Genomic DNA, 26,004 nt, shown 5'->3' with positions numbered 1-26,004 from the left:
GGGAAAAAAAATTGCAAGTCTTATAACAAAAGGCCAGTTTACCAATATATAAAGAGCTCCTACAAATCAATGCAGAAGAGGCCAACAATTTAAAATGGGCAAAAATAGGCAGGGCACAATGGCTCGTGCCTGTAATTCCAACACTTTGGGAGGCCAAGGCAGGTGGACTGCTTGAGGCCAGGAGTTTGCGACCAGCCTAGCCAACATGGCAAAACCCCATCTCTACTAAATACACAAAAATTAGCAGGGTGTGGTGGTGCATGCCTGTAAATTCCAGCTACTTGGGAGGCTGAGAGGCAAGAATCACTTGATCCTGGGAGACAGAGGTTACAGTGAGCCGAGATCGTGCCACTGCACTCTAGCCTGGGTGACAGAGTGAAAATCTGTCTCAAAAATAAATAAATAGATAAAAATTTTTTTAAAAATGGCCAAAACAAAAAAATGAATATCCATTCCACATAAAAGGAACTGTAAATATGTATGAAAAGGTGCTCAACAATATTCACAATAAAAGGTGTAAATTAAACTACACAGAAACCTTTTAAGAAAATCTAACAGACTGGCAAAGACAAAAAAACTTAGCAATATATTATGTTTGGTCATGCTATTCAGAAATAGACATTCTTAAACATTGTAGGTAGGATTATAAATTGGTGCAACCCTATATTGAGGGCAGTATAACACCTTTAGAATTCCAGGTGCATATAGGCTTTAACCCAGGAAAGCCAGAAATTTATCCTCTAGCTATCTAGTCATCTTTTGGTATATACATGGGAAATTGGTTCCAGGACCTCCTGAAGATACTAAAATCTGTGGATGCTCAAGACCCTTACATAAAATGGTAGAGTATTTGCATACAAACTATGCACACTCTCCTGTATACTTTAGATCATCTCTAGATTACTCATAATAATACAATCTAAGTGCTATACAAATAGTTGTTACACTGTATTGTTTAGGGAATAATGACAAGAAAAAAGTCTATACATGTTTAGTACAGTTGCAATTTTTTCTCCCAAATACTTTTGATCTGCAGTTGGTTGAAACAAGGATGCAGAACACCCAGATACAGAGGGCTAACTGTACTGTAAAAGTGTAAAATAATGCACATATAACGTTATTCAATACAGCATTATTCGTAATAGTAAATGACTGCAAACACATGCCCATCAATAAGAAACCAGTTAAATGAATTACAGTACATCCATACAATGGAATTCTCTGTAGCTACTTTTATTTATTTTTTTAATTTCTCTTATTTTTATTTTTTGAGACAACATCTTGTTCTGTCACCCAGGCTGGATTGTATTTTTAGTAGAGATGGGGTTTTGCCATGTTGCCTATGGCTGGTCTTGAACTCCTGAGCTCAAGTGATCTGCCTGCCTTGGCCTCCCAAAGTGCTGAGATTACAGGCGTGAGCCAACGCACCTGGCTTGTTGCTACTTTTAAAAAGATAAATGAAGAAAGACTGAAACTATATATATACTGATAATGAGTCAAGATCTAAAAGGAGAACAGCGTGTATAGCGTATGTGCGTAGTATTGTTTTTAAACGGGGGGGATTTTTATTTGCATTTATTTACATCTCTGGATATAAAAGGAACTAATAACATTTGTTGCCTTCAGGGAGGGAAAATGCATAGTTAAGGGTTGAGAGGTAGACTATTGTTTTAAAAGAAATGCTTCATTTTTGAATGATTTTACATTTATAGCAAAGTTGCAATGACAGTACGGAATTCCCATATAGCTGTCACTCAGTTTCTCTTAATGTTAACATCTTACATGGCACACATTTGTGAAACTATGTACAAATGTCAAAACTAAGAGATTAGGTTAGCACTGATACACACTATTAACCAAACTCTAGGCTTTATTCAGATTTCACTAGTTACTCCACTAATGCCGAATTTCTGTTCCAGGATCCAATTAAGAATACCAAATTGCAGTTAGTCATCTTGAATTCTTAGTCTCTCCTGGTCTGCGAAAGTTTCTTAGTCTTTCCTTGTTTTTCATGACCTTGATAGTTTTAAAGAAGTACTTTATAGAAGATTCCCCAATTTGCGTTTGTTTGGTGTTTCCCTCATGTTTAGACTGGGGTTATGGGGGTTTTAAAGAAGAATATCACAGAGGTGAAGTACCCTTCTCATCATATCATATCATATCAGGGATATAAGAGAGTAACATGGCTTCGCCATCACTGGCAATGTTAATGTTGATCACTTGGTTAAGGTACGTCTGCCAGGTCTCTGCACTATACAGTTACTATTTTTCTCTTTCTGGTACTCTTATTTGTAAGGTATTCATTAAGTCCAGCTCATATTCAATGGGGAGGGGAAGATTAAACTCTACCTACTGGAGGGAGGAGTATCTACCTATATCATTTTTTTTTTTTTTTTTTTTTTGAGGCAGGGTGTAGCTCTGTATAGTAGTACAATCATGGCTCACTGCAGCCTTGACCTCCTGGGCTCAAGTGATCCTCCCGCCTCAGCCTCCCGAGTAGCTGGGACTACAGGCATGCACCACACCACCATGCCTGCCTAATTTTTGTATTTTTTTTTGTAGAGACAGGGTTTTGCCATGTTGCCCAGGCTGGTCTCAAATTCCTGGGCTCAAGCAATCCACCCGCCTTGACCTCTCAAAGTGCTGGGATTACAGATGTGAGCCACTGCACCTGGCCTTTAAATGCAATTTTAGCAGCACAATAGTAACTCACATAGATTGAACAGAAGCATCTTAGAATGTATTTTCAAGGGAGAAACAGGGTAAAAGGCTAACAATCTTCATAAGGCTTTGGTTCACACTGAACACTTATAGCTAAATAAAGTGTGACAACCAGAGAATTACTTTCAGAGCCTGTTCTGGGTTCCTAATCCACCTACCTCTAAATGCAGAACCTTAACTAGTCAGTTTGTGCCAAGGCTGGAAAAAGTGAAAGAGAACTTTTAAGAAATCCTAAACTTCCAGTTCTCCTAAAGTCTGTGGTCTCACAGCAACAGTTATGAGCTGAGTTGGACAGAGACTTACTCTAGCACTACAGTAAGAAGTCGTCCAGTAAGACTGAGGAAAATGAGAGCTCTAGTTAGGACTTATAGCTCGTGACTGGCACCAATTTAGACATCAGGCACTCTTAGCCCACTCGTGCCAGGATGTGGAAGGCCCAGCTGCTGCCCCAGCTACTGAGAAAGAGCCAAGGGAAAAAATGAGCAGACTGTAAGGGTGGGGGAAGGGGTAGCAGCCAGACTAACAGGCCAAACAAACCAAGTTGGGTTCTACACCCAATTCCTTAATGGCAACACTTACATAAACTGAAACACCTATTTCTGGATTAGGAATCATAAAAGGGCATTGCAACATTTGAGAAGGTAGAAAAGGGTACTTTCTTGGAACCCCCTGGCTGTATACAGTACAGAAAACTCTGCTGAAACAACCCATCTAAAAACTAATTTCAAAAATGGGCACAGAAGGAGTTAGCAATTGTACAGACGAAGCCATAGGGGACTAACAACTGTTAATAGCAAAGGATATCAATGAACTGAATCATTTTTCTTCAGCATACCATCAAAACCCTCCATGGATGCCAGACTAGGGTCCATCTTTGGATTCAAGGCTCTAAGACAAGAAGTGCCAAATAAGGCCCATTCAGTACCTTCTATTTTTTCATTTTTTAAAAAAATTGAGGTAAAGGCCAGGTGCAGTGGCTCACGCCTATAATCCCAGCACTCTGGGAGTCCGAGGTGGGCAGATCATGAGGTCAGGAGATCGAGACCATCCTGGCTAACACGGTGAAACCCCATATCTACTAAAAATATGAAAACATTAGCCGGGCGTGGTGGCGGGCGCCTGTGGTCCCAGCTACTGGGGAGGCTGAGGCAGGAGAATGGCGTGAACCCGGGAGGCGGAGCTTGCAGTGAGCTGGGATCACACCACTGCACTCCAGCCTGGGTGACATGGCGAGACTCTGTCTAAAGAAAAAAAAAAATTGAGGTAAAATTTACACACACTGAATTGCACAGATATTAAGTGTACAGTTTTATAAGTTTTTTTGTTTTTTTTTTGAGACAGTGTCTCGCACTGTCGCCAAGGCTGAAGTGCAGTGGCGCCATCTCAGCTCACTACAAGCTCTGCCTCCTGGGTTCGCGCCATTCTCCTGCCTCAGCCTCCCGAGTAGCTGGGACTACAGGCACCCGCCACCACGCCCAGCTAATTTTTTGTATTTTTTAGTAGAGATGGGGTTTCACCGTATTAGCCAGGATGGTCTCGATCTCCTGACCTTGTGATCTGCCCACCTCGACCTCCCAGAGTGCTGGGATTACAGACGTGAGCCACTGCTTCCAGCCGTTTATAAGTTTTAATAAAAGTATACACCCAAATAACCAAGATCCCAATCAAGATACAGAACATTTCCATCATCAGAGAAAGTTCCATTATGCCCTATATAAGTTAGTTCCTACTCTCATAGGTTGCCTCAAGTTTTATAATTGAAAAATGCTGGCCAGGCATGGTGACTCACGCCTGTAATCCCAGCACTTTGGGAGGCCGAGGCGGGCAGATCACCAGTCTCGCCAATATGGTGAAACCCCATCTCTATTAAAAATACAAAAATTAGCTGGGCGTAGTGGCTTCAGCCTGTAGTCCCAGATACTCAGGAGACTGAGGCAGAAGAATTGCTTGAACCTGGGAGGCAGGGGTTGCAGTGAGCCAAAATCACACCACTGCACTCCAGCCTGGGCAACAGAGTGAGACTCCATCTCAAAAAAAAAAAAAAAAAGAAGAGAAAAAGGAGAAAAATGCTTCTTCGGAATTCTGCATACATTAATATGAAAATGGCTGCTTTATAATTACAAATAGTCATTTGCATGTAATTCCTTGAATCCCAGTATGTGGGTGAACTCTCCTGGCAAAGCCCTTTAGTCTTCATATCTTTCACAAAATTCTTGAATCAATGCAGCACAAACATAAAAGTGAGTATAAGGCTGGGCATGGTGGCTCACGCCTGTAATCCTAGCACTTCGGGAGGCCGAGGTGGGCGGATCACCTTAGGTTAGGAGTTCAAGACCAGCCTGGCCAACGTGGCGAAACCCTGTCTATACTAATACAAAAACTAGCCAGGCATGGTGGTGCATGCCTGTAATCCCAGCTACTCTGAAGGTTGAGGCAGGAGAATCACTTGAACTTGGGAGGCATAGGTTGCAATGAGCTGAGATCATGCCATTGCACTCCAGCCTGGGTTACAGAGTGAAACTCTGCCTCAAAAAAAAAAAAAAAAGTGAATATAAAAGTAGAAAAAAATTAGAGAAAAATGAGATAATAAAGCTATTACAAGAGTAAAGAAGAGTAAGGAAAATGGTTGCCAGGCATGGTGGCTCACACCTGTAATCCCTGCACTTTGAGAGCCCAAGGCAGGTGGATTACTTGAGGTTAGGAGTTTTGAGACCAGCCTGGCCAACATGATGAAACCCTGTCTCTACTATAAAAAAAAAAAAAAAAAAAAAAAAAAGAAAAATTAGCTGGCCGTGGTGGCATGGGCCTGTAATCCTAGCTGCTTGGGAGGCTGAGGCAGGAGAGTCATTTGAATCCGGGAGGTGAAGGTTGTAGCGAGCCGAGATCGCGCCACTGCACTCCAGCCTGGGCAACAGAGCAAGACTCTGTCTTCAAAAAAAAAAAAAAAAAAAAAAAAGCCATATGTTTGTTTTCAGTCAACATTTACTAAATAGGGTACCATGTTAGGGTTTAAGATAGAAATATGGGCAGGGAGCTTTGGGGAAGTTCACAGTCTGTTGGAGCAGAACGACGAACCATTCATTCATTCATTCATTCATTTTTGAGACAGAGTCTCGCTCTGTCGCCCAGGCTGGAGTAGAGTGGTGCCATCTTTGGGTCAACGCAACTTCTGCCTCCAGGGTTCAAGTGATCCTCCCACCTCAGCCTGCCAAGTGGCTGTGACTGCAGGCACACCACCATGCTGGGCTGATTTTTAAAGATTTTTGTAGAGACAAGATCTCACTATACTGTACAGACTAGTCTCAAATTCTTGGGCCCAAGCAATCCTCCCACCTCGGCCTCCCAAAATGCTGGAATTACAGGCATGAACCAGCATGCCTAGCCCAGAAAGACATTTAAAACAATCACAGTGGGCCGAGGCTGGAGGATTGCTTGAGGTCAGGAGTTGGAAACCACCTTGGGCAACAAAACAAGGCCGTGTTCTCTACAAAAAAAATTAGCCAGGTGTGGTGGCATGGGCCTGTAGTCTCTGCTACTCTGGAAGGTGAGGCCAGAGGATCACTTGAGCCCAGAAGTTCTTCAAGGTCGCACTGCACTCCAGCTGGGGCAAGAGTGGACCCTGCTTCTAAAATAAATAAACAAACAATCACAGTGTAACAAGTTCTGTGTTACCATAGTGATACAAACAGAGACTGGGTTAGCATGAAAAAGAAGTAAAATTCCTGGGTTTATGGACCATAGGCCACTAACTTTAAGTGATTAATTCTTTTAATGTTGCAAATTCTCCAAAATTAAAAATAACCAGGCTTGGCATGGTGGCTTACACCTGTAATCCTAGCACTTTGGGAGGCCAAAGCAAGTAGATCACCTGAGGTCAGGAGTTTTGAGACCTGCCTGACTAACATGGAGAAACCCCATCTCTACTAAAAATACAAAATTAGCCAGGCGTGGTGACGTATGCCTGTGATCCCAGCTACTCGGGAGACTGAGGCAGGAGAATCACTTGAACCCGGGAGGCGGAGGTTATGGTTAGCGGAGATCGCACTATTGCACTCCAGCCTGGGCAACAAGAGCGAAACTCCGTCTCAAACAAACGAACAAACACACACACCCAGAATACCTGGAAATACTATTAATTATGCACTTGGACTCCTGGGATGAAGAAAGCTAACAGAGAGTTAATTTTCCTAAGGGTATTTTTGCTGGCATTAAGGAAAAAATCAGTGTACGTTCATTTCCCTTCATAGGAGGGTCTAAGATTTTCCAACATGTTCAAGATTTGTTCTCTAAAAATGGACCTACTCCTAACTACCCACACTTTCCTTAGCAAGGCACCAGTTTGTGTGGGGGCACTGGGAAGTCAAAGGAGTATTTATGTGATCATTGACACAGAATGCACAAACAGATCTCTGTCCGATGGATTTGAAGCCTCTTGAGAATCTGGACTAGCAGCCAAAGGGAAGTGAGGGGAAGCGGGTAGTGTGGGAGGATGAGAAGGAGCAGGAGAGAGAAAAATCCCAATTGGGACTAGGTTCCAATCAAGCTCTCAAAATGCCCTTTCTGCTGATAATGGCCTCAGATACTTCACTAAACTGTATTTTACTGTTCTTTAACACTTTGACTTAAGAAATAGTGGTCTTCTTAGGGAATCACAGACATGGAAAAACACAATACAATAAAGACTGAAATGAAGGAAAATCCAAATAACTGAAAGGAAAAAAATTATATCCATCACTTGCAAATTCAACGTGTTCAAAAATCACATTCTCCAAAAATCAGCTCTTGTCCCAACCTCCAATTTTGGACAAAGTATTTCTTTTCCTCATCCTCTGGTTCAAAACCTTGGGGTCTTCTTAGAGTCCTCTCTCTCCTTCAAGCCTTATAATAACTAGTTAGAACTCAAATTCCACAGATTCTTCCTTCAACATCTCTCATTGCATTCACTCAAGTAGTTTTTATTGTGTACCTACTGATGAGGAGATTCTGGTGGTACAACTGGGAGGGTAGTATGTGGAGATGTATACAGCAGCAGCTACTAAACTAGTCCACTAAATACATGAGTGGTTGAGAAAAAAGTGCGTACTACAAAGATTCTGAAGTATGAGATGCTGTCTGGCTGGGTTAATCAGGAAACACTTGGGCAGGGGTAGGGAACTCAAGCTGGGCCTTGACTCTCAGGTCTAACTTCGATTACACAGAGCTAGTGGAGGGAATTGGGAAGGAAAGCATTCAGGAACTATGAATAAAAGTGGCTGCCTGGAATTAAATGTCCAGGGAGCAGTGAGAAAAAAAGGCTGGGGTCAGGTAGTGGCAGGCTTTGAAGGCTTGCCCAAGAGGCCTTTAACCCTTAGGCTGCCAGGTCATTTCCCTCCCATCGCCCGCACCTTCTTTACAGCTGACACTTTCACCAGGAATCCAGGTACAAAACAAAGGTGACAGCAGCTGCTTTTGTGATCAAAGGGTGTTCCTTCTGCATTTAAATTTGTAGGCTGCTACTCTGAGTGACTGAACAGAAAGCTAGCTGGTCCCTTTAGCACTAACAAAGCTTGATTTAGGCTGAAGGATTAGAAAGCACATCTTTTTTCTATAAACGCTTCAACACTCTGTTATCCTTCAACAACCCTAACTAGGGCTGTGATCTAAGACTGACAATATTAACTTAATCCTTGTCAAATTCGTTTTCATTTTATGGCTCCCTTGCTCAAGGATCTACAATAACTCTTAGCACGTATAATAGGTCATTCAAATCCCTCTGCCTGGAATCCAAAGTTATGCAGAATCCAACCCCACCAAACCTTTTCAACTTTTATCTGTTACCATTCCTCTGTATCAACTTTCTTTTCTTTTCTTTTTTTGAGATGGAAGTCTTGCTCTGTCGCTCAGGCTGGAGTGCAGGGGCACGATTTCCACTCACTGCAGCCTCCGCCTCCCAGGCTCAAGTGATTCTCCAGCCTCAGCCTCCTGAGTAGCTGGGATTACAGGCATGCACCACCACGCCTGGCTAATTTTTGTATTTTCGGTAGAGAAGAGGTTTCACCATGTTGGCCAGGCTGGTCTCAAACTCCTGGGCTCAAATGATTTGCCTACTTTGGCCTCTTGAAGTGTTGGCATTACAGGCATGAGCCACCGTGCCCAGCACCAACTTTCTTTTCTTAAGAGGGCTAAATTACAGCAGCCCTCTTAAAAATTATTTTTCCGGAAAGAAACAAAATATAAATTTTGCAAAAATGTTTGTAAGAATTGAGCAGTCCCAGTGGCTCATGCCTGTGATTCCAGCACTTCGGGAGGCTGAGATGGGAGGATGGCTTCAGTCCTGGAGTTAGAGACCAAGCTATCCAACATAGTGAAACCTTGTCACTACAATACAAAAATTAGCCGAGCACAGTGGCACACATCCTGTTGTCCCAGCTACTCCGGGAGGCTGAGGCAGGAGGATTGCTTGAGCATAGGTCGAGGCTACAGTGAGCCATGATATCACCACTGCACTCCAGCCTGGCAGACAGAGCGGGACCTTGTCTTAAAAAAAAAAAAAAAAGAGAGAAGAATTTAGAAGTCCTTATTCAGATAAGACATTCAAGATGTTTTTTCAAAATATGTTCTGAATTCAAAAAATCAGTATTGTTTTCATATTGCATAAATGTGAAAGACTCGTCACAAATGACACTGATACAGTAATGTTCTGTATCTTGGTAGGGGGTTGGATTGTATAGGTATATGCATTAGTCAAAATCAGTGAATGTACACTTAAAGATTTATATATTTCATTGGATATAAATTTTACACCAAAATAAACCGTCAACAAACTCTAGTCAATGACGTTCATGCCAAAGTATTTAAAGGAAAGTGTACAGGTATCTGAAATTTAAATGGATGGATAGCTGTATGACAAAGCAAGTAATATTAAATGTTAATGGTAGGATAGATCCTAAGTGATGTATTCCTTATAAAATTCTTAATACTTGGCAGGATATTTAAAAATTTTCATAATAAAACATGAGGGAAAACGACATTATTAAGACACTGTACTTGTAAATTGTAAACACTGATAACACACTACATTTCATAAAATTGTAAGATGTTAAGTTTGGTGGCAACACCAGGTATTTGTTCCTTGATGCTTCCAAATTACCCTGCACACCCCTCTTATAGAATGGTTGCCTCTCCCAGCATACTATAAGTTCCCGGTGGGCGCAGATCTAACCTAATTTGTATTTATATTCCTTAGGCTTTGCATCATGTTTGGGGAATAATATGTGTTTAACAATAGTGGCATGACTGAATCAAAGTGGAATACTGCTAACGAACAAAGTATTTTATTTCTAGCAGATTCACTATTCTTTTCTTACACATTCTAAAGGTTAATACGCTCAATTTGCAAGAGAAATGTGTCCTTACTTCTCTCCAAGCATGCGAAATTTCCAAAAAATTTTTAAACTACCCATTAGGTAATTTTATATTGTTACTTAAACCCAAGATCTGAAGCCTTCCTAACATTCAATAACTTTTTAGTAGATTTTTTTTCCTAGAAGAGCAAAGTCTCAGAACTCCACGGAAGCCTGGAAATTGTTTTATTCTAATTTTAGATAAGCTGTCTGAACTAAGAGATCTCTGAACTTGTCAAAAGCAGGAAAGTGGGGGTCTGGGAAGAAGATAAAAACAAACGCCACATAAAACGTCACGGAGCAAACTAATCAAGAACTTTGGCAAGAAACGGAGAGAAAGTCTTAAGGAGGACACCCAGAATATCTCCAGCTCCTCCTGGCCCGACTCCTCGCCTCCTCTTAATTCCAGCCAGTCAGAGCGCGGGGCCATCCGCCACTCCCAGGATGCCACGCGACGGGAGCGGACGCTGCGAGGATGCACCTCCACACGTCAACCTCCCACAAACAGCGTGGCTTCGTGGCGTGAGCACCCGGTTCGGACGTGAACGCCTGGGTCCGAGTCCCAGCTCCCCCTCCTGCCTGGTCTGCAGCCCTGCGCAAGTCCTCTTGCCCTCGCTGAGCCTCAGTTTCCTCATCTGTAAAATGTAATAATTCCCTATAATTGGCTATAGGGAGATGAGACGTGTAAATGGTTTTAAGGAAGACACAGGCAACTCTCCAACTTGTTACGGCTCCGAAGCTCACGGTGCTATCACTAACCAGCCTTGAAACCAATCTCTCAAAGTCACCCGCTCCTCCTTTCCCGCCCGGCGCCTGTACTGAGGCCGCTCCCTCCAGTTGGTCCCCATGCGGAAGGCGCGCGGCGCCGTCTGCCGTACCTGCAGCCACCTGGTCAGCGGGGCCCTCTTGTTGACCCATGACGAAGTCGTGCACGAGGCCCCATAGGGCGCCCGTAGGCGCCGCCGCCTCCGGAGCCGCGGCGGCGGCCATGACGCGAACAAGAGACCGTGGGAGGGGATATGGGCGGTGGCAAGAGACGGGCCTCTCCGCGCATGCGCCTCCACAGGCAATCGCGGGGAGAAGGCCAAGGGGGCGGGGCGCACCGGGTCACGTGCCTGCCGGCTTCTAGCCAGGCAGTTCCAGGGAGGGGCGGGGCCTGGAATGGGGCGGTGGCACCGAGAGGGAAGGCGGCTGCTGGGCACGCAGCCGGAGGCCATTGAGGGCGAATAATTCCCGGCCCGGCTGCCCGGGAGACGGGCGGCGGGGCGGGCACCTGGCTGGGTGGGTAGAGGGGCGGTACGCACCACGGGGGAAGCCAATGAGAAAATCAGGCCCAGCCCGAGGGGGCGGTGCTGTCGGTCACATGCGCACCTGGGGCGGGTGGTGGCGGCGGAGCGGGCACCGCGAGCCGGCGGTAGGGAGCGGGGCCGGCCTGGGGCGGGGTTAGGCAGGTGAGTGACAGGCTCCAGGGGGCCGGCCCCTGCCTGGAGCCCCGAGCGACCGGGAGTAGCTGCGGCGGTGCCCGCCCCCTCTCTCCGCCCCTCCAGCGGAGCTGGTCTCCGGCCGGGCACCGTCGCGGGCCCCCCTGGCCCGGCCACCTGGGACCGTGCTAGGGAGTCTGCCACCTCCCTCTCTCCCCTGGCCCGCAAAGTTTTGGCGGAGTCAGCGCCGGGGCTGAGCGCGCCCCCGGGGGGAGATCGGGGAGCGCCAGATGCCGGGCGGCCGGAGCCGTTGACCCGGGACGCCGCCGTCCGGGGCAGGAGCGCGGAGCAGCCGACCACCTCGCCGCGTCCGGTGCATGGGGACTGGCTGAGGAGCCAGCATGGGCAACTGCGTGGGGAGACAGCGCCGGGAGAGGCCGGCAGCCCCGGGACACCCCCGCAAGCGAGCAGGTAACGACCGGGAAGGGAGCAGGGCCTCGGGCACCCCGCCAGTTGTCCCCCTCCTCGCCCGAGCTCTACCGATAGACTCCCCACTGGTGCTGGCGCTTGGGTTTCCCCGATGGGCTGCTCCGCAACCAGACGGGGCCGCTCCCCAGCGCCGGGCGGCCGGGGGAGCTGAGTTGGGGCAACTGCGAGCGCTGAGCCGGCTTGCGACCAACTCTCTCCAACAGGGAAGCTCCTGGTGGGGGTGGGGGGCAGGAAATGTTTGCAGACCGCAGCGGGGCCGACGGATTGGGAGGAGGGCCCGGGGCGAGGGCGCCGCTGGCCTGGCAGCTCCGGCCGGGGTCGGACACCGGCCCGTCGGGGCACGGCGCGGGCAGCCAGGCGTCCCCAGAACTCGGAGCGAGCGGGGCGAGAACAGTCGCTCCTTCCAAAGACTGTGTCATTATCGGGCTGCAGATCGTGTCTGCCGGAACCCGACTTGCAAAGCAGCGCAGGACTCTGGGAAAGAAATCTTTATTTTTCCCGCAGGGGTGTTTAGAGCCTCTCGGCCGTCTAGGAGTCTATAAAAGATGGGTTGCGGGGTGAGAGTCACCCTCGGAATTGTTGGGATCCTTCCTAGCTGTGGGAGTGAGATCGCTCGCTGGTGATTCTCGAGGCCTGGGCAACGCTTTCTCACTTTCATGGTACACCCCGCCTGCCCTGGCATTTCGCCCCGGAAAGAGGTCTGTCGGTCATTTTTCTGGGTCTTACACTCACTTCCTTCTTTGAGGGTGTTGCAAGGACCTGCTGGGAATAAAATCGTAGACTTGAGAGCTCAAAGGGACCTTCAGAACTTGTCTGGATTCCCGATGGACCTTTGTCCTCCTCTCCATGTCAAAGCCCAGATCCCAAGAGGTTGAGCACCTTGTCCAAAGTCACACAGCTAGTTAGGAGCACAGCTGGGGCTAGAACTCAGCCTCCTCTCTCACCCCATTGCCACATATCCCCTTATGTAAGAGGAGCCACAGGCAGAGTTGTTAATGAAGTGGAAACTCTAGTTGGAGTTTCCTGTCTCCCTTGACACCGAAGGTGTGTTGCTTGGGTTGCGGAAACTGGGAAGGAAGATGGGGGAACCAGGGGAAGCAGGGAAGGATGTCTGTGTGGTGGACAGGATGTGGAGGAAGAATTGTGTTTTTATGGGAAGGATGGAGTAAAACTTATTGAAATTCTTTTGTCTGGAGGTAACTCTGCCCATTCTTCTGACTGAGGAGAGATGACTCAAAACCAAGGACTGGCTTGCTTTCATTCATTCATTTGTTCAACAAATATGTGTTCAGTCCCCATAATTGATTTAGCAGCATTTTTTGCTGTTGACAACTGTCTCCCACGAGACATTCTCCCCCTTCCTTTCTTGGCATCAGACTGCCTTGGTTTTCCATTCTGAACACCCCTTTCCACCCTCACCTTCTAGGTGGGGGGCGCACTGGTGCTTCAGTTTGACATTCTGTTTTTTCTCTCATTACACTCCCTCCCAGAGAAATCTTGTTCAGTCTCACAACTCTTTGTCCATTGGGAAAACCCCTATGCTTAATCTTCAGCTCTTCTCTCTTGAACCCCAGAACCCCATCTCTAGATGCCCACTGGACACTGCGATATAGATATTCCCAGATTTGACACTTCCAAAACCAGGCTCTGCATTGCTCCCTGTCCACCAGCTTTCCTTCTTTTTTTTTGAGACGGAGTCCTGCTCTGTCGCCCAGGCTGGAGTGCAGTGGCCGGATCTCAGCTCACTGCAAGCTCCGCCTCCCGAGTTTACGCCATTCTCCTGCCTCAGCCTCCCGAGTAGCTGGGACTACAGGCGCCCGCCACCTCGCCCGGCTAGTTTTTTGTATTTTTAGTAGAGACGGGGTTTCACCATGTTAGCCAGGATGGTCTCGATCTCCTGGCCTCGTGATCCGCCCGTCTCGGCCTCCCAAAGTGCTGGGATTACAGGCTTGAGCCACTGCGCCCAGCCCAGCTTTCCTTCTTTACTCATGTTCTTCCAGCTGCCTAACTTTAGGCTGTGAAGAGCCCTCTCTCTCCTGACTTTCTCTGCTTCCTTGTCACCTGCCTCTCAGCTAGCCAGTCACTGGGGTCTGCTGGCTCTTCCTTCCGCAGGTCTTGCGAACCTGTCCCTTGCCACCCCACTTCATACCCTTCTCACCTCAAGTCAACCCTTGTCTCAGGCTGAAGTGAGGTACCCCCCAAAGGCAACTTCATCTTCAGTCATTATCCAGACCTACACACAGTTGTCCCCTTAGAAGACATTTGTTAAAATAACTTCTTCCAGATTTTATAGTTCTGTGTTCAAAATATTTCTGTACTTGGCCAGGCATGGTGGCTCACCCCAGCACTTTGGGAGGCCAAGGCAGGCGGATCACCTGAGGTCAGGAGTTGGAGACCAGCCTGGCCAACATGGCAAAATATAATTTTTATATTTTATAAAAATATAAAAATTAGCCAGGCATGGTGGCAGGCGCCGGTAATCCCAGCTGCTCAGGAGGCGGAGGCAGGGAGAATTGCTTGAACCAGAAGGCAGAGGTTGTAGTGAGCCGAGATTGCGCCACTGCACTCCAGCCTGGGTGACAGAGCGAGACTCCATCTCAAAAAAACCCAAAACAACAACAACAACAACAACAAAAAAAACACCTTTCTGCACTTTCCCACTCCTACAAGTACTTTAACTGTCAAGGCCAGTCCTTCCTTTTAAGTCCTAATTTCTTTCCCTTCTCTGACATTAAGACCACCAGTGTTTGCTCGTGCCATTTCCTTCTTATTGAGAGTGTTTCATCCCTTGGGTTCACTTTAAGTGCCGTATCTTGTTTGAAGCACCTTGCCTGACAAGTCTGCCATTTCCCTCTCCCTTCGCACCCCACCACACACACCCCGTGGAAGTGATTGCTCCTTCTGAGAACTCCTGCAAACACATTATCTATGCCACTTACTTAACAATTATGTACTCCATATCATTAGTCATGTCTTTGATGTTTACAGTCTTTTATCAGCAACTACATTGCAAGCCTCGAAGACCTGGGTTCTGTCTTATCCTTGTGTATATGTCTCTCTCACTCATATAGCCACACGCACACACATTCAGCACTTAACACAATGAGTTGTACAGAGGTAGCACTCAGTATTTGTTGATTTTAGAAAGCTAACTCAGCTTCATCCTACCATCTGCATTTTTCATATATCTGCATTTTTTTTTACCTGCTAGTTTATCATTGCTTTAGTTCTGTGTGTCCTACTATGAATAGCTTTATTCATAAAGTCCAAAGCCGAGGGGAACTCTGTAGATGACAAATTTGGTACGAGGGAAGGAATCCTTCTTAACTCCACAGTGCACCTGGCATTCCTGTAACATCTGTGGCTTTTCCTTTGATAAGGACATAGTTTTATGTTATAAGACTGATGCCTAAAACTCCCCCAGTGCCACTGTAACTCTTACATTCCTTTGGCACTAATGTAATGGGAAGAAAGCCTCAACAGGGAGCAAGGACCTGAGTTCTAGTCCTGGGCCTATAACTCAGTGACCCTGGGCAAGTCATCAAACCTTTCTGGGTCACTCTTTCAATATTCAGAAAGGGGGAGGGTTATACAAGATCATTAGAGCTGTTTTATCATCTTCACAAAGGCAGCTGTTTAAAGCTAGAAAGTTATTGAGGTGAAATCTTTATGCCTTGTAATGTCACCCTTTGTCCTTAGTTCGTCGTCTTAGTCACTTGGTAGGTAAAGCAGAGACACAATACTCTCTGGTCAGGGATTCTTGTCTTAGGAAGAAGGGAGATGTCCTCTCGTCTCATCAAATTTTGTGATTGTCACTCATATATATATATATATATTTTTTTTTTTTTTTTTTTTGAGAGATAGGGTCTTGTTCTCTCACCCAGGCTGGAGTATGGTGGTGCAGTTATAGCTCCCTGCAGCCTTTAACTCCTGAGCTCAAGTGATCCTCTCCCCTCAGTCTCCCCAGTAGCTAGATCTACAAATGTGCACCACCACACCCAGCTAACATTTTATTTTTTTGTAGAGATGGGGTCTTGCTATGTTGCCCAAGCTGGTCTCAAACTCCTGGCCTCAAGTAATCTTCTTACCTTGGCTTCCCAAAGTGCTGGGATTACTGGTGTGAGCCACTGCACCCAGCCTTGAAAATTTTTTTTGGATTGTTACTCTTAATGCATCCCCAGTAGGTCTGTGTTCCTCTCCTTCAGGTGCTGGGTGGTTCTTGTGTGCTTCAGAGAATACTTGGGGATTTACTCCTTTGGTGGGGGATCTTGCCACCCCATACATATACACTAGGTAGATAAATATCTCTGCCCATGAATTGGGTGAAGCAGCCTCTCCCCCAGCCACTCCAGGGAGAGGTAGAGGTGGTAGAACAGGCAAGTCTGTTGCCCAGCTCCACCCTTTGAGAATGTGGCAGGGCTGAAACCCAAATATCTGACTCTCTGATGTGCCAGGCGTATCCACTTACGTTCTGGAATCTCAAGCTTGGGGTGGACAGACCCAGGGCCCTGTTTGGGGCTGGTTGGGCTTGGCACTGTGGTTGCGAGAAAGTCTGCTTCTTGTGTGGGCTGTGTGGCTATTCTTGAGGGAGTAATTGGGCAACTTATCCATTTGCTCAGTAAATATTTACTGAGTGCCAAGCACCCTGCTGGCTGTGAACAGACATAGTCCTTGGCCACATGGAGCGTACAGTCTTGCAGGGGGCAGACAGTAAACACATAGTCATGCAAATTACACATGATCATACATAGAATTATGTAGTATTATATGTGCTGGTGACTCCTCCCACATTTATAATTTCAGCCCATTCTCTCCAGCTTCAGCCTTGGATATTCTACTGCCTGCTCACCACACTTGCTGTCTAAGAGGCTTCCCAGTTTAACATGTCCACAACAGAATGAACCCCCATCCCATCCCTGTACCTCCCAAAGTCTTTCCCATCCCAGTTCATGATGATTTCATCCTTCCAGTTGCTGAGGCCCCTAAAATTCTAGTCGTCCCTGACTTCTCCCTTTCGCTCACACCTCACATCCATTTAATCAATAAAGCCTATTGGCTTTGCCTTAAATATATCCTGAACCTGACTCTGACCATCTCCACCGCTTTCACCCTGGTCTAAGCTAGCACTGGCCTATGAACTGACCTTCCTGCTTCCTCCCTTGTCTCCCGACAGACTATTTCCATCCCAGCAGCCAGCGTGATGCTCTAAACTGTAAGTCAGATTTCATTACTCCTTTGCTCAAGCCTTCTTATGACACCCCATCTCATTCAAGAGTCCTTATGTTGGTCTGCAAGATATGATATGATTTTCACCTGCTTACCTTTCTTAAGCCATCTCATGTCTCCATTGCCTTGTTCAACCCCCTGATATCTGAATGGGTCCCTCTCTCTCCTTGTCCCAGTCTCCTATTTAAGGAGTCAGACCCTCCCAGGCCATTTCATTTAAAATGATCCCCTTCCCTCTACCACCTGCTCTCAGCATTATCTACCTCCTTTTCCTGTTTTATTTTGCTCCATTGCCTGTGTCATCCTCTGACATTGGCTGTCTCCCCTTGCTCCATGGGGTCAGAGATTTTTATTTGTTCACTCTGTGATACCAAGAGCAGTGCCTGGTAAATATTTATTGGATAAAACTAGAGTTGGTGAAGTCTATAGAAAAGCATAAATGAACACATCTGATTGATCTCCTACCTTAGATGGGTGTTAAGGCAGGTATCTTAATGAAGGGACTTAAACTGCAACCTCAGAGTGGTGTTCTTTCTCTGGGACTGGCTTCTCTCTTGCCCCAGGCTTGGGTAAGTTCTCAGATACCTGGGGTATATATGATTCCTGTGGTATGGGAGCCTCTTGCTGGGAGATACCAGGGCTGAAGCAGGAGGGCAAAGTGAAGCTCACTATTGGGGTCCTAACGAGGCAGTAGCACCTTCTTGGCATTTTATGTGTGCACCTATGTCAGAGTGGACCTCCTCTCCCAGGCACACATGATGTTTGTAGTCCTTAGCTTGCAGGGCAGGGATAGGGTGGCCTAATAGACTACAAGGCAGGAAGTCAGGTGATGTGGATTCCAGGCCTCTCTTACCCATCAACTTGCTGGAGAATTTTTAGAATCATAGAATTTTAGAGCTGAAAAGGAACCTAAAGATTTCTATAATCTCTTTTTTCTTGCCCAACCATTAGAAAGAGAACAAAGGTATGTCTATCCCCTGCCTAGTTCACAGAAACATGGTGCAACCTACATAAAAACTGCATGGGCTCCTTTAAGTTGTGAGTGTGTGGAGGTCAAGATATTATAGGGAAGTGGTCGAGGTCAAGTGTATTCAAAAGAGAGGAGGTTTAGTCTCTGCCACTTTCTTGAGTGGTAATCTTGGGCAGATCATTTGTTTCTTGCTCAGTAGATCCTCCATTTTAAAAAGATAATATTTCCAGCTTACTTCAGAGAGATGTTGTGGAGATAAGACAAGCTAATGGTGGTTTTAAAATTACTTTCATGGCTATACAGTGTGCTCAGATATGAGGTCGCAACCCAGAGTTTCGTCTGGCATTCGTGGAAAATGAAGCCTGGGGTCTCTGTTCCTTCCTAGTTGTTTGTGTGACTTTGGACAAGCCGCTTGATCTCTTTGAGCCTCAGTTTCCCCATTTGTGCAATGGAGTGACTGCCACCCTGCTCACTTCTCAGAGAGATTGTAAGATTAAAGCGAGACCCTGGATAAAAAGAGACTTTGTGAACTTGGAAAGTTTCTATTATTCCAAGCTACCAGGATTTTTACACACAAAAGCCATAGCCAGTGATTTTTCCCACTTACTCATTGAAGCTTACTCTTTTTAAGGAGCAGAACTATAAAAGAAATGTTTAAAAGCTATTTTTGGATGGAAATCTTTCTGAAATGAATGATATGCTTCTGAACAAAATATTAACATACAGCTCGGAAAGAACCTCCAGTTTGGGACTAGGGGTTGTTGAGTTCATACCGGTATGTACAGAGCGCCTGCTTGGTGAGAGTGGGACCACAAAAGGTTCTTTCTCTCAAAAGTGTTACCTCCCAAAGAGGAGAGCTGGGGTGAGGGAGGGAACTAGTGGTAGGCAGAGGGAAATTGCTGGGGGAGAGCCCATTCTGGGATTGCCTTGCCTCAAGGTTCCATGTAGCAACACTGGCGCTGCAGGAAGGCTCTTAAATCCTGTTCAAGGCTCTGAGTGGGAAGAGCCAGTCCTACCCGATCAGTTACTGTGCTTATAATAGTGTGAGGCCACAGGGCTTGTGAGACTCTAGGGCAGTGGGCCCCAAACTACGTGGTTCCCAGCTGTTGTGCTTTGGGGGTTCATGTTTCCACCTACAATCATTGCTCTGTCTTCTGCCTGGTAGACAGTAGTCACTTCTCTTTTTTTCTTTACTTTTTTTTTTTTTTTTAAGTGTGGTTACCTAGATATGACGTAAAATTTACTTGTAACAGCAAATTTTTCAGTCTATAGTTTTGTAGCATGAGTACATTCTTTGTACTTACTGTTGTACAACTATCACCAGTACCCATCTCCAGAACTTTTTCATTTTACCCAACTGAAACTCTTTACCCATTAAGCACTACCCATTTCTTCCTCCCCCCAGCCACTGGCAACTGATATTTTGCTCTCTGTCTTAGAGTTTGACTACTTTGGATACCTCGTATGAGTGGAATCATGTAGTATTTCTCCTTTTGTGGCTGGCTTGTTTCACTTAGCATAATGTTGTCAAGTGTCCATGGTGTAGCATGTGTCAGAATGTCCTTCCTTTTTAAGGCTGAGTAATATTCCATTGTATGTATATACCACATTTTGCTTATTCATTCCTCCATTGATGGACCCCTGGGTTGCTTCCACCTTTTGGCTATTGTAAATAATGCTGCTGTGAACACGGGTATGCAAACCAGGAGCAAAAGGTGAATGCTCTCTGAGTCTCTGCTTTCAGTTATTTTGTGTATATACCCAGAGATAGAATTTCTGGATCAAATGGTAATTCTATTTTTAATTTTTTGAATAACCCCCCATACCACTTTCCTCAGCAGCTGCACCATTTTATATTTTCACCAACAGGGTGCGAGGGTTCCTGTTTCTCCACATCTTCACCAACACTTGCTATTTTCTGCTTTTTGTTGATTTGGTTTGGTTTGGTTTTATAATAGCCATCCTAATGGGTGTGAAGTGGTTTATCATGTAGTGATCATTTATGCTGGCTCAAAGAGCAGTCCCTCCAAATCTCTGGGAAAACAGACATCTGAGTGTGTTAGAATTGTGCATAGAGGCTGGGCATGGTGGCCCACACCTATAATCCCAGCACTTTGGGAGACCAAGGCAGGAGGATTGCTTGAGGCCAGGAGTTCAAGACCAACCTGGGCAGCATAGTGAGACCTCATCTCTATTAAAAAAAAAAAAAAAAAAAAAATTGGCTGGGCACAGTGGCTCATGCCTGTAATCCCAGCACTTTGGGAGGCCGAGCTGGGCAGATCACGAGGTCAGGAGTTCGAGACCAGCCTGGAGTTCGAGACCAGGGTTCAACATGGTGAAACCCTGTCTCTACTAAAAATACAAAAAAAAATTAGCTGGGCATGGTGGCACGTGCCTGTAATCCCAGCTACTCAGGAGGCTGAGGCAGGAGAATCGCTTGAACCTGAGAGACGGAGGTTGCAGTGAGCCGAGATCACACCACTGCACTCCAGCCTGATGACAGAGCGAGACTGCGTCTCAAAAAAAAAGAGAAAAAAAATGAGGAACCTGGCAGGAAAGGGGCTGGAACACCTTCAGCAAGGTATGGGGAGGGAGACTGAGGGGAGAGGGATGACTCCTCGTTTGTACCTTTTTCCTCTGGAAGGCTTGGGACCAGGAGCAAAGGGTGAATGGTGCCTGGGCAGCCGGTCACTAACCAAGTAGCCTGAATCTTAGTTACCAGCCTGCGCACTTGGAGTTTTGTTGTTTTTAAAGGCTCAGAGAGATGTAATTAGCAGCAGCTCACCTTTGCAGGGTGTTTGCCATGTACTAGGAGCATCACGTGCAGTATTTGGGTTAATCCTCACAACCACCCTATGGGTGGATTCTATTATCACCTTTTCACAGATGAAGAAGCTGAGCTGTAGAAGGGTAATGTCTGCTGCCTAAGGCCGCACAGCTTGTAAACTGCAGAGCCAGGACTGGAACCCAGGTGTTGATCTCAGAGCCTACGCTTTGGGCCAGTGTGTAGTTTATCCTCATGAGAATGAGAAGAAGAGAACATTTTTTTTGTTTAGTTTTATTTTTCAATGAGTTTATTGTTGAGCACATTTAGGCACCCCCTTGCTGGATCCCTTCACAAACATCATCTTATTTGATTCTCCCTATTTTACCTATGGGAACATGCCTACCTATTTTACATATGGGAAACCTGATGGCCAGGAAAGTGAATGGATTGCCAGTGGTTATGATGCTAAGAGGCAGAGCTGAAACTCAGCCTGAGGATGTTGATTCATTCCAGTGCTCACAGCTCATTCCATTGTGCTGTGAGCCCTGACCAGCTTCCACCCCACCCCCATGGAAAGAAGCTGGTAGGTCAGCTGTGAAGTCTGCAAAACTCCAAGGACTATAGCCACTGCCTTTCTTTCCCATTGCTGTCCCTTCCTCCTCTAATTTCCCCACCCCAAGACTACCACCTCCACACCTAGAAGTCATGTGAGTCCATCATCTTGGATCAAAGTGCTTGGAACATAGTAGGTGCTCAATAAATACCTGTTGAATGTTGTTTGAGGGCTGGGTGTGCTGGAGGCAATAGAATCTCAGCCAAGATTGTATTCCTAAAGAGAAACACAAGTAGAATGCAAATATTATTGTTTCCTCCTCCTTCTCCCAGAGCAAACCTCCGCTTTCCAACACCCAGATGCCAGGGACTTGAAGAAAAGAGTGTCCTCGCTCTGCAAACTTTGAATTATTCCCAAAGGAAAAGAGGCACAGAGAGTCATGTTAGCAAAGTGCTTGCAGAATCAGGTGTCACTCTTTGTAATTAATAAGATTAATGATCTCTTGCTTTGCTCAGCATTTTGTGGTTTTCAAAATGCTGTCTCAAGTATTATATATCATTTGATCTCCTCAGCCATCCTGTTAGATAGGCAAGGCAGGACTCATTTTTCCTGTTTTATAGATGAGGACACTGAGACTTGGTGAGGATGTTAAGATACTCAAGGTTATTGACTGAATAAGTGGCAGAAGCCATGGAGAGGGAAGCGATTCCACTACTTTCTTTGCAGAGCCTCAGTGTCTGCATCTGTAAAATGGGGTAAGCGTACATCACTTAGACTAGTGAAGCATGAAATGTGATCGTGTGTGTGATGTGCTCAGCACAGTGCCCACACGCGGCACAGGGGATGCTTAGATGGGGAACAACACAAAGCTCATTGTTCCGCTGATGACTTGTATTGTACTGACCATTGTTCCACCCCAACTTTTAGGAGGAGCAAGTATAGCCTCCTTAGTCCTCCCTGGTCACCTTCTGTTCTGGTCACCTTCTGGCTCATCCCCTGGAGTCAGAGTGCAATCACAAGGGCTGGCCATGAATTTCCTTTTTTTTCCCCCACCCTGAAACGGAGTCTTGTTCTGTTGCCCAGGCTGGAGTGCAATGGCATGATCTCAGCTCACTGCGACTTCTGCCTCCTAGGTTCAAGCGATTCTCCTGCCTCAGCCTCCTGAGTAGCTGGGATTATAGGTGCGCACTACCACACTCAGCTAATTTTTTTGTATTTTTAGGAAAGACGGGGTTTCACCATGTTGGCCATGCTGGTCTTGAACTCCTGACCTCGTGATCTGCCCGCCTCGGCCTCCCAAAGTGGTGGGATGACAGGCATGAGCCACCATGCCTGTGCCTGGCCTTTTTTTTTGTTTTTTTCTTTGAGACAGAGCTCACTCTGTTGCTCAGGCTGGAGTGCAGTGGTGTGATCTCGGCTCACTGCAACCTCTGCCTCCTGGATTCAAGTGACTCTTGTGCCTCAGCCTCCCAAGTAGCTAGGATTACAGGTGTGTGCCACCACACCCAGCTTATTTTTTTGTATTTGTAGTAGAGATGGGGTTTCAACATGTTGTCCAGGCTGGTCTCATACTCCTGGCCTCAAGTGGTCCACCCACCTCAGCCTCCCAGATTGTTGGGATTACAGGCATGAGCCACCTTGCCCAGCCATGAATTTCCTTTGATTTGTAAAATCTGAGGTCTGTCAAAGAGAACATCTATAAGATAGTTTTCCTTTGGTGACCGGTGGTTATGACAAATGTTTTATTCATTTAGTACCAATTTGCATTTTATTATCCTAGCTCCTCCAACTCATTAGCTATGTAACCTTGGGCAAGTTATTTTGAATTTTGAGGCCTCAGTTTTCTTATCTGTGAGATGGAGGTAACAGTGTCTACTCCATAGGGTTGTCATAAGAATTAGATGAGTTAATGCACATCAGGTCTTGAGAATGGTGCCTGGGACATATTACCTACTCAGTAAGCATTAGTTATTATTTTTACTATTCTCACCATGCTTGATGCTCTGTTAAAGACAGCTGCCCCCAGCCTTATACTTCCCACACGTTGAAATATATAGCCAGTGAAGTTCATATGCAAAACCTGACTTCTTCATTGTGTCCTGGGTTATCTACTGTTCGAACCATTCAGTCAGGAAGGCAAATCCAAAGCAAGTTGCAAGATAGTGTGGTTATCATAGAGATAGCCTTGAATCCAGCTTGAATCAACTCTCATTAGTAACAAATCATTTGCAACACACCCTACATACAACTCTTGCTGATCTCAGCAACAACCAGAGGCTACTTTTCTAGGCTATCTCCACATAGATGGAAACATTTCTTGCCAGTAGGTCAAGGCTATGAGTGCCCTCTGTTTGCGGTGGCCCATCTTCAGCTTGGCAGAACACCTCTGAGTCCCCAGGGCTTCCTTCCTGGAGCTTTGTGCATTTCTCTGATACACATTGTGAGCCGCAGATACCTCCTCTGTGAACTTTCAAGACGCTGCTGATAAACGTCCACATCAGAGCCTTTTTCACACTTGATGAGCATCCCCGCATGCCTAGATTCAAAATTACTGTTTGATTTCTTATATACTGCTACTGATTGCACACTGTGCAGCAGGCACTGTAGTAGGTACTCACACACATCTCATCTAATCCTTCTGATAGTCCACTGAGGTAGAGATTCTCCTTTAGGGGAGAGGTTCAGTGATGTTAACTGTGTGTGCAGGGATTGGGGGACACAGAGTGAGAATGAAATTTTTGGGTTATCAGTCTCAGGTTCCTTCCATGCAATACCCACCTCACTGTCAACTTCAACAGAGGACTCCTTGGGCCCTAAACAGGTATTGCTGGTTTACTGATGTCACTGCCACTCATGATTAGCAAATAGACTACTTCTGCCAGTTCTTGCACTATATATCCGAATGTGCCAGAAAGTACACTTTGTGACAAGCTTCATGGATTTGTCCATCCTTCCCCCTCTTCTCACCCCCTACACAGTGTCTGGGACACAGACCACACTGTCCTCTGTTACATGGGATACTACACATGTCATTGATTTTTTTTTTTAACTTAGTAAAAGTGCTCTGTTCCCCCAAAACAGACTGTCACATGGATGAGCATTTCATTTCCCAAGCCTTCACAGCAGCTCTAGGAATTGCCATCACTGAAATCAGTATCATTTATTCATCTCCTACCATGTGTGTGGTGGGCACTGTACTGGATTCTTGACATCACTGTTTACAGTTTTCACATCTACTCCGTAAGGGCAGGCCTCATTTATGTCCATTTTACAAATGAGGAAACTGAGGCTGTGGGGGAGTGTTGAGACACTTGCTCATGACAGTGGAGGGGCTGCTGTTTGAATCCTGGGAGTTGTATCCTGGGGGCTTACACCTTAGCCACTATGAGAAACTGCCTCTCAATGTTTACTACATTGGCCTTATCCCAGGCACTGTGTTAGGGGAGGGGAACGCAGCATGGAGAGTCAGTTCATCTCCTCAAGGAGTTCGGAGTGATGGACTGAATAATACTGGAGTGGTTTTCCAAACCTATTTCCACATGCCCCCACCCCTGGCCCCTGGCTGAGGCAGCAGATCCATAACACACAGAGCCGAGGGTCCAGGGGAGCTGAGGAGGCAGTTCCTGGGGGGACAGCAGTGCTTTGCACTGTGTATTTACACCCCAGGCTGACTCCTCTGTTTCCTCTTTGCCCTTTTCCCCTCTACTCTCATATCAGATCCACAGAGCCAAGAGCTCATTTAGGTCTGGCTCAGTGTGATAGTCTTACTGTTGCCTGGTCCATGTCTGGCTACTGAGAAGACAAGAGGCCTTATTTGGCCATGACTTATTGCTATGATGACTTTTTATAAGGCCTGAATGGCATTTCTTAGAAACCCACATGCTGTATGCACTGTTATTTGTGCTCTCTTCCTAGGGGCAGGATGGGCCAGTCTTCGGGGTCAGTAGGCAAAAGCAAAGCTACCCTGGGCCTTTAATCTGCAGCTGACCCCTCCCGTTTTGCAGCTGAGCCCAGCTGTGTCCTGCTGTGACACATGTCCCATGGAATATTCAGGGCCTAGATGTCTGATCCATCACTGAGCACCAAATACTTTTTCTACAACCCTGGACAGAAGTGTTCAGCCCGCTGCTTTTAACAGTACCATTCCTTGGGCATTTGTCTGTGATGGGCCATAGCCCAGAGCAAGTGTTCAAGGAGAGACTTCTACCCAAAGGCCCTGTCCTTCATGTGTCTGGCCCACCCTCTGGTGCTAGTTTTTGGGTAGGGATGGATGGGGACCCCTTTTTTAGGCTGTACCTGGGGCCTCAATTCTAGAGATTATCTCTTTTTCAAAACTCGTGAGGTTGGCAGGCTTGCACAGAATCCTTCCTTACCTTTTAGGGGAAGGGAATTGGTATTGCTGGGGAATTCAGCTGGAAGAACTTGGGACTGGTTCAGAGGGGTCAAGCCACTGTCTGTGGTCTGCTGTGCACAGA

At 46.2% G+C, this 26,004-nt stretch overlaps 2 protein-coding genes across 8 annotated transcripts in view; one reads left to right on the top strand and one right to left on the bottom strand.

The window, feature by feature from the left end:
• The window catches only part of MMS19 (MMS19 homolog, cytosolic iron-sulfur assembly component), a 40,838-nt gene extending 29,669 nt beyond the window's left edge, over positions 1-11,169 (bottom strand). For 2 of the 6 annotated variants that reach the window (XM_026446564.2, XM_026446565.1), the window contains exon 1: positions 10,982-11,169. In XM_026446564.2, the coding sequence (XP_026302349.1) occupies positions 10,982-11,093 (112 nt within the window). In that variant the 5' untranslated portion in view covers positions 11,094-11,169. The remainder of the gene's footprint in view (positions 1-10,981) is intronic. The other 4 variants (XM_026446567.1, XM_023206321.2, XM_026446568.1 and 1 more) reach the window with 4 other exon arrangements.
• Positions 11,170-11,298: 129 nt separating this feature from the next.
• Positions 11,299-26,004, top strand: part of UBTD1 (ubiquitin domain containing 1) — a 64,495-nt gene continuing 49,789 nt past the window's right edge. Inside the window, exons 1-2 of one of the 2 annotated variants that reach the window (XM_023206337.3) lie at positions 11,299-11,995; positions 17,187-17,225. Coding sequence is in view for 1 of the 2 variants with exons in the window: in XM_023206336.3 (XP_023062104.1) it covers positions 11,926-11,995 (70 nt within the window). In the remaining variant the exon portion in view is untranslated. The remainder of the gene's footprint in view (positions 11,996-17,186; positions 17,226-26,004) is intronic. The other variant, XM_023206336.3, reaches the window with a different exon arrangement.

The sequence above is a fragment of the Piliocolobus tephrosceles genome, chromosome 9 (assembly GCF_002776525.5).
Source record: "Piliocolobus tephrosceles isolate RC106 chromosome 9, ASM277652v3, whole genome shotgun sequence".
NCBI classification, from domain to species: Eukaryota; Metazoa; Chordata; class Mammalia; order Primates; family Cercopithecidae; genus Piliocolobus; species Piliocolobus tephrosceles.
Note: the sequence above shows the minus strand (reverse complement) of the source record. Positions and strands in the feature narration are given on the sequence as shown.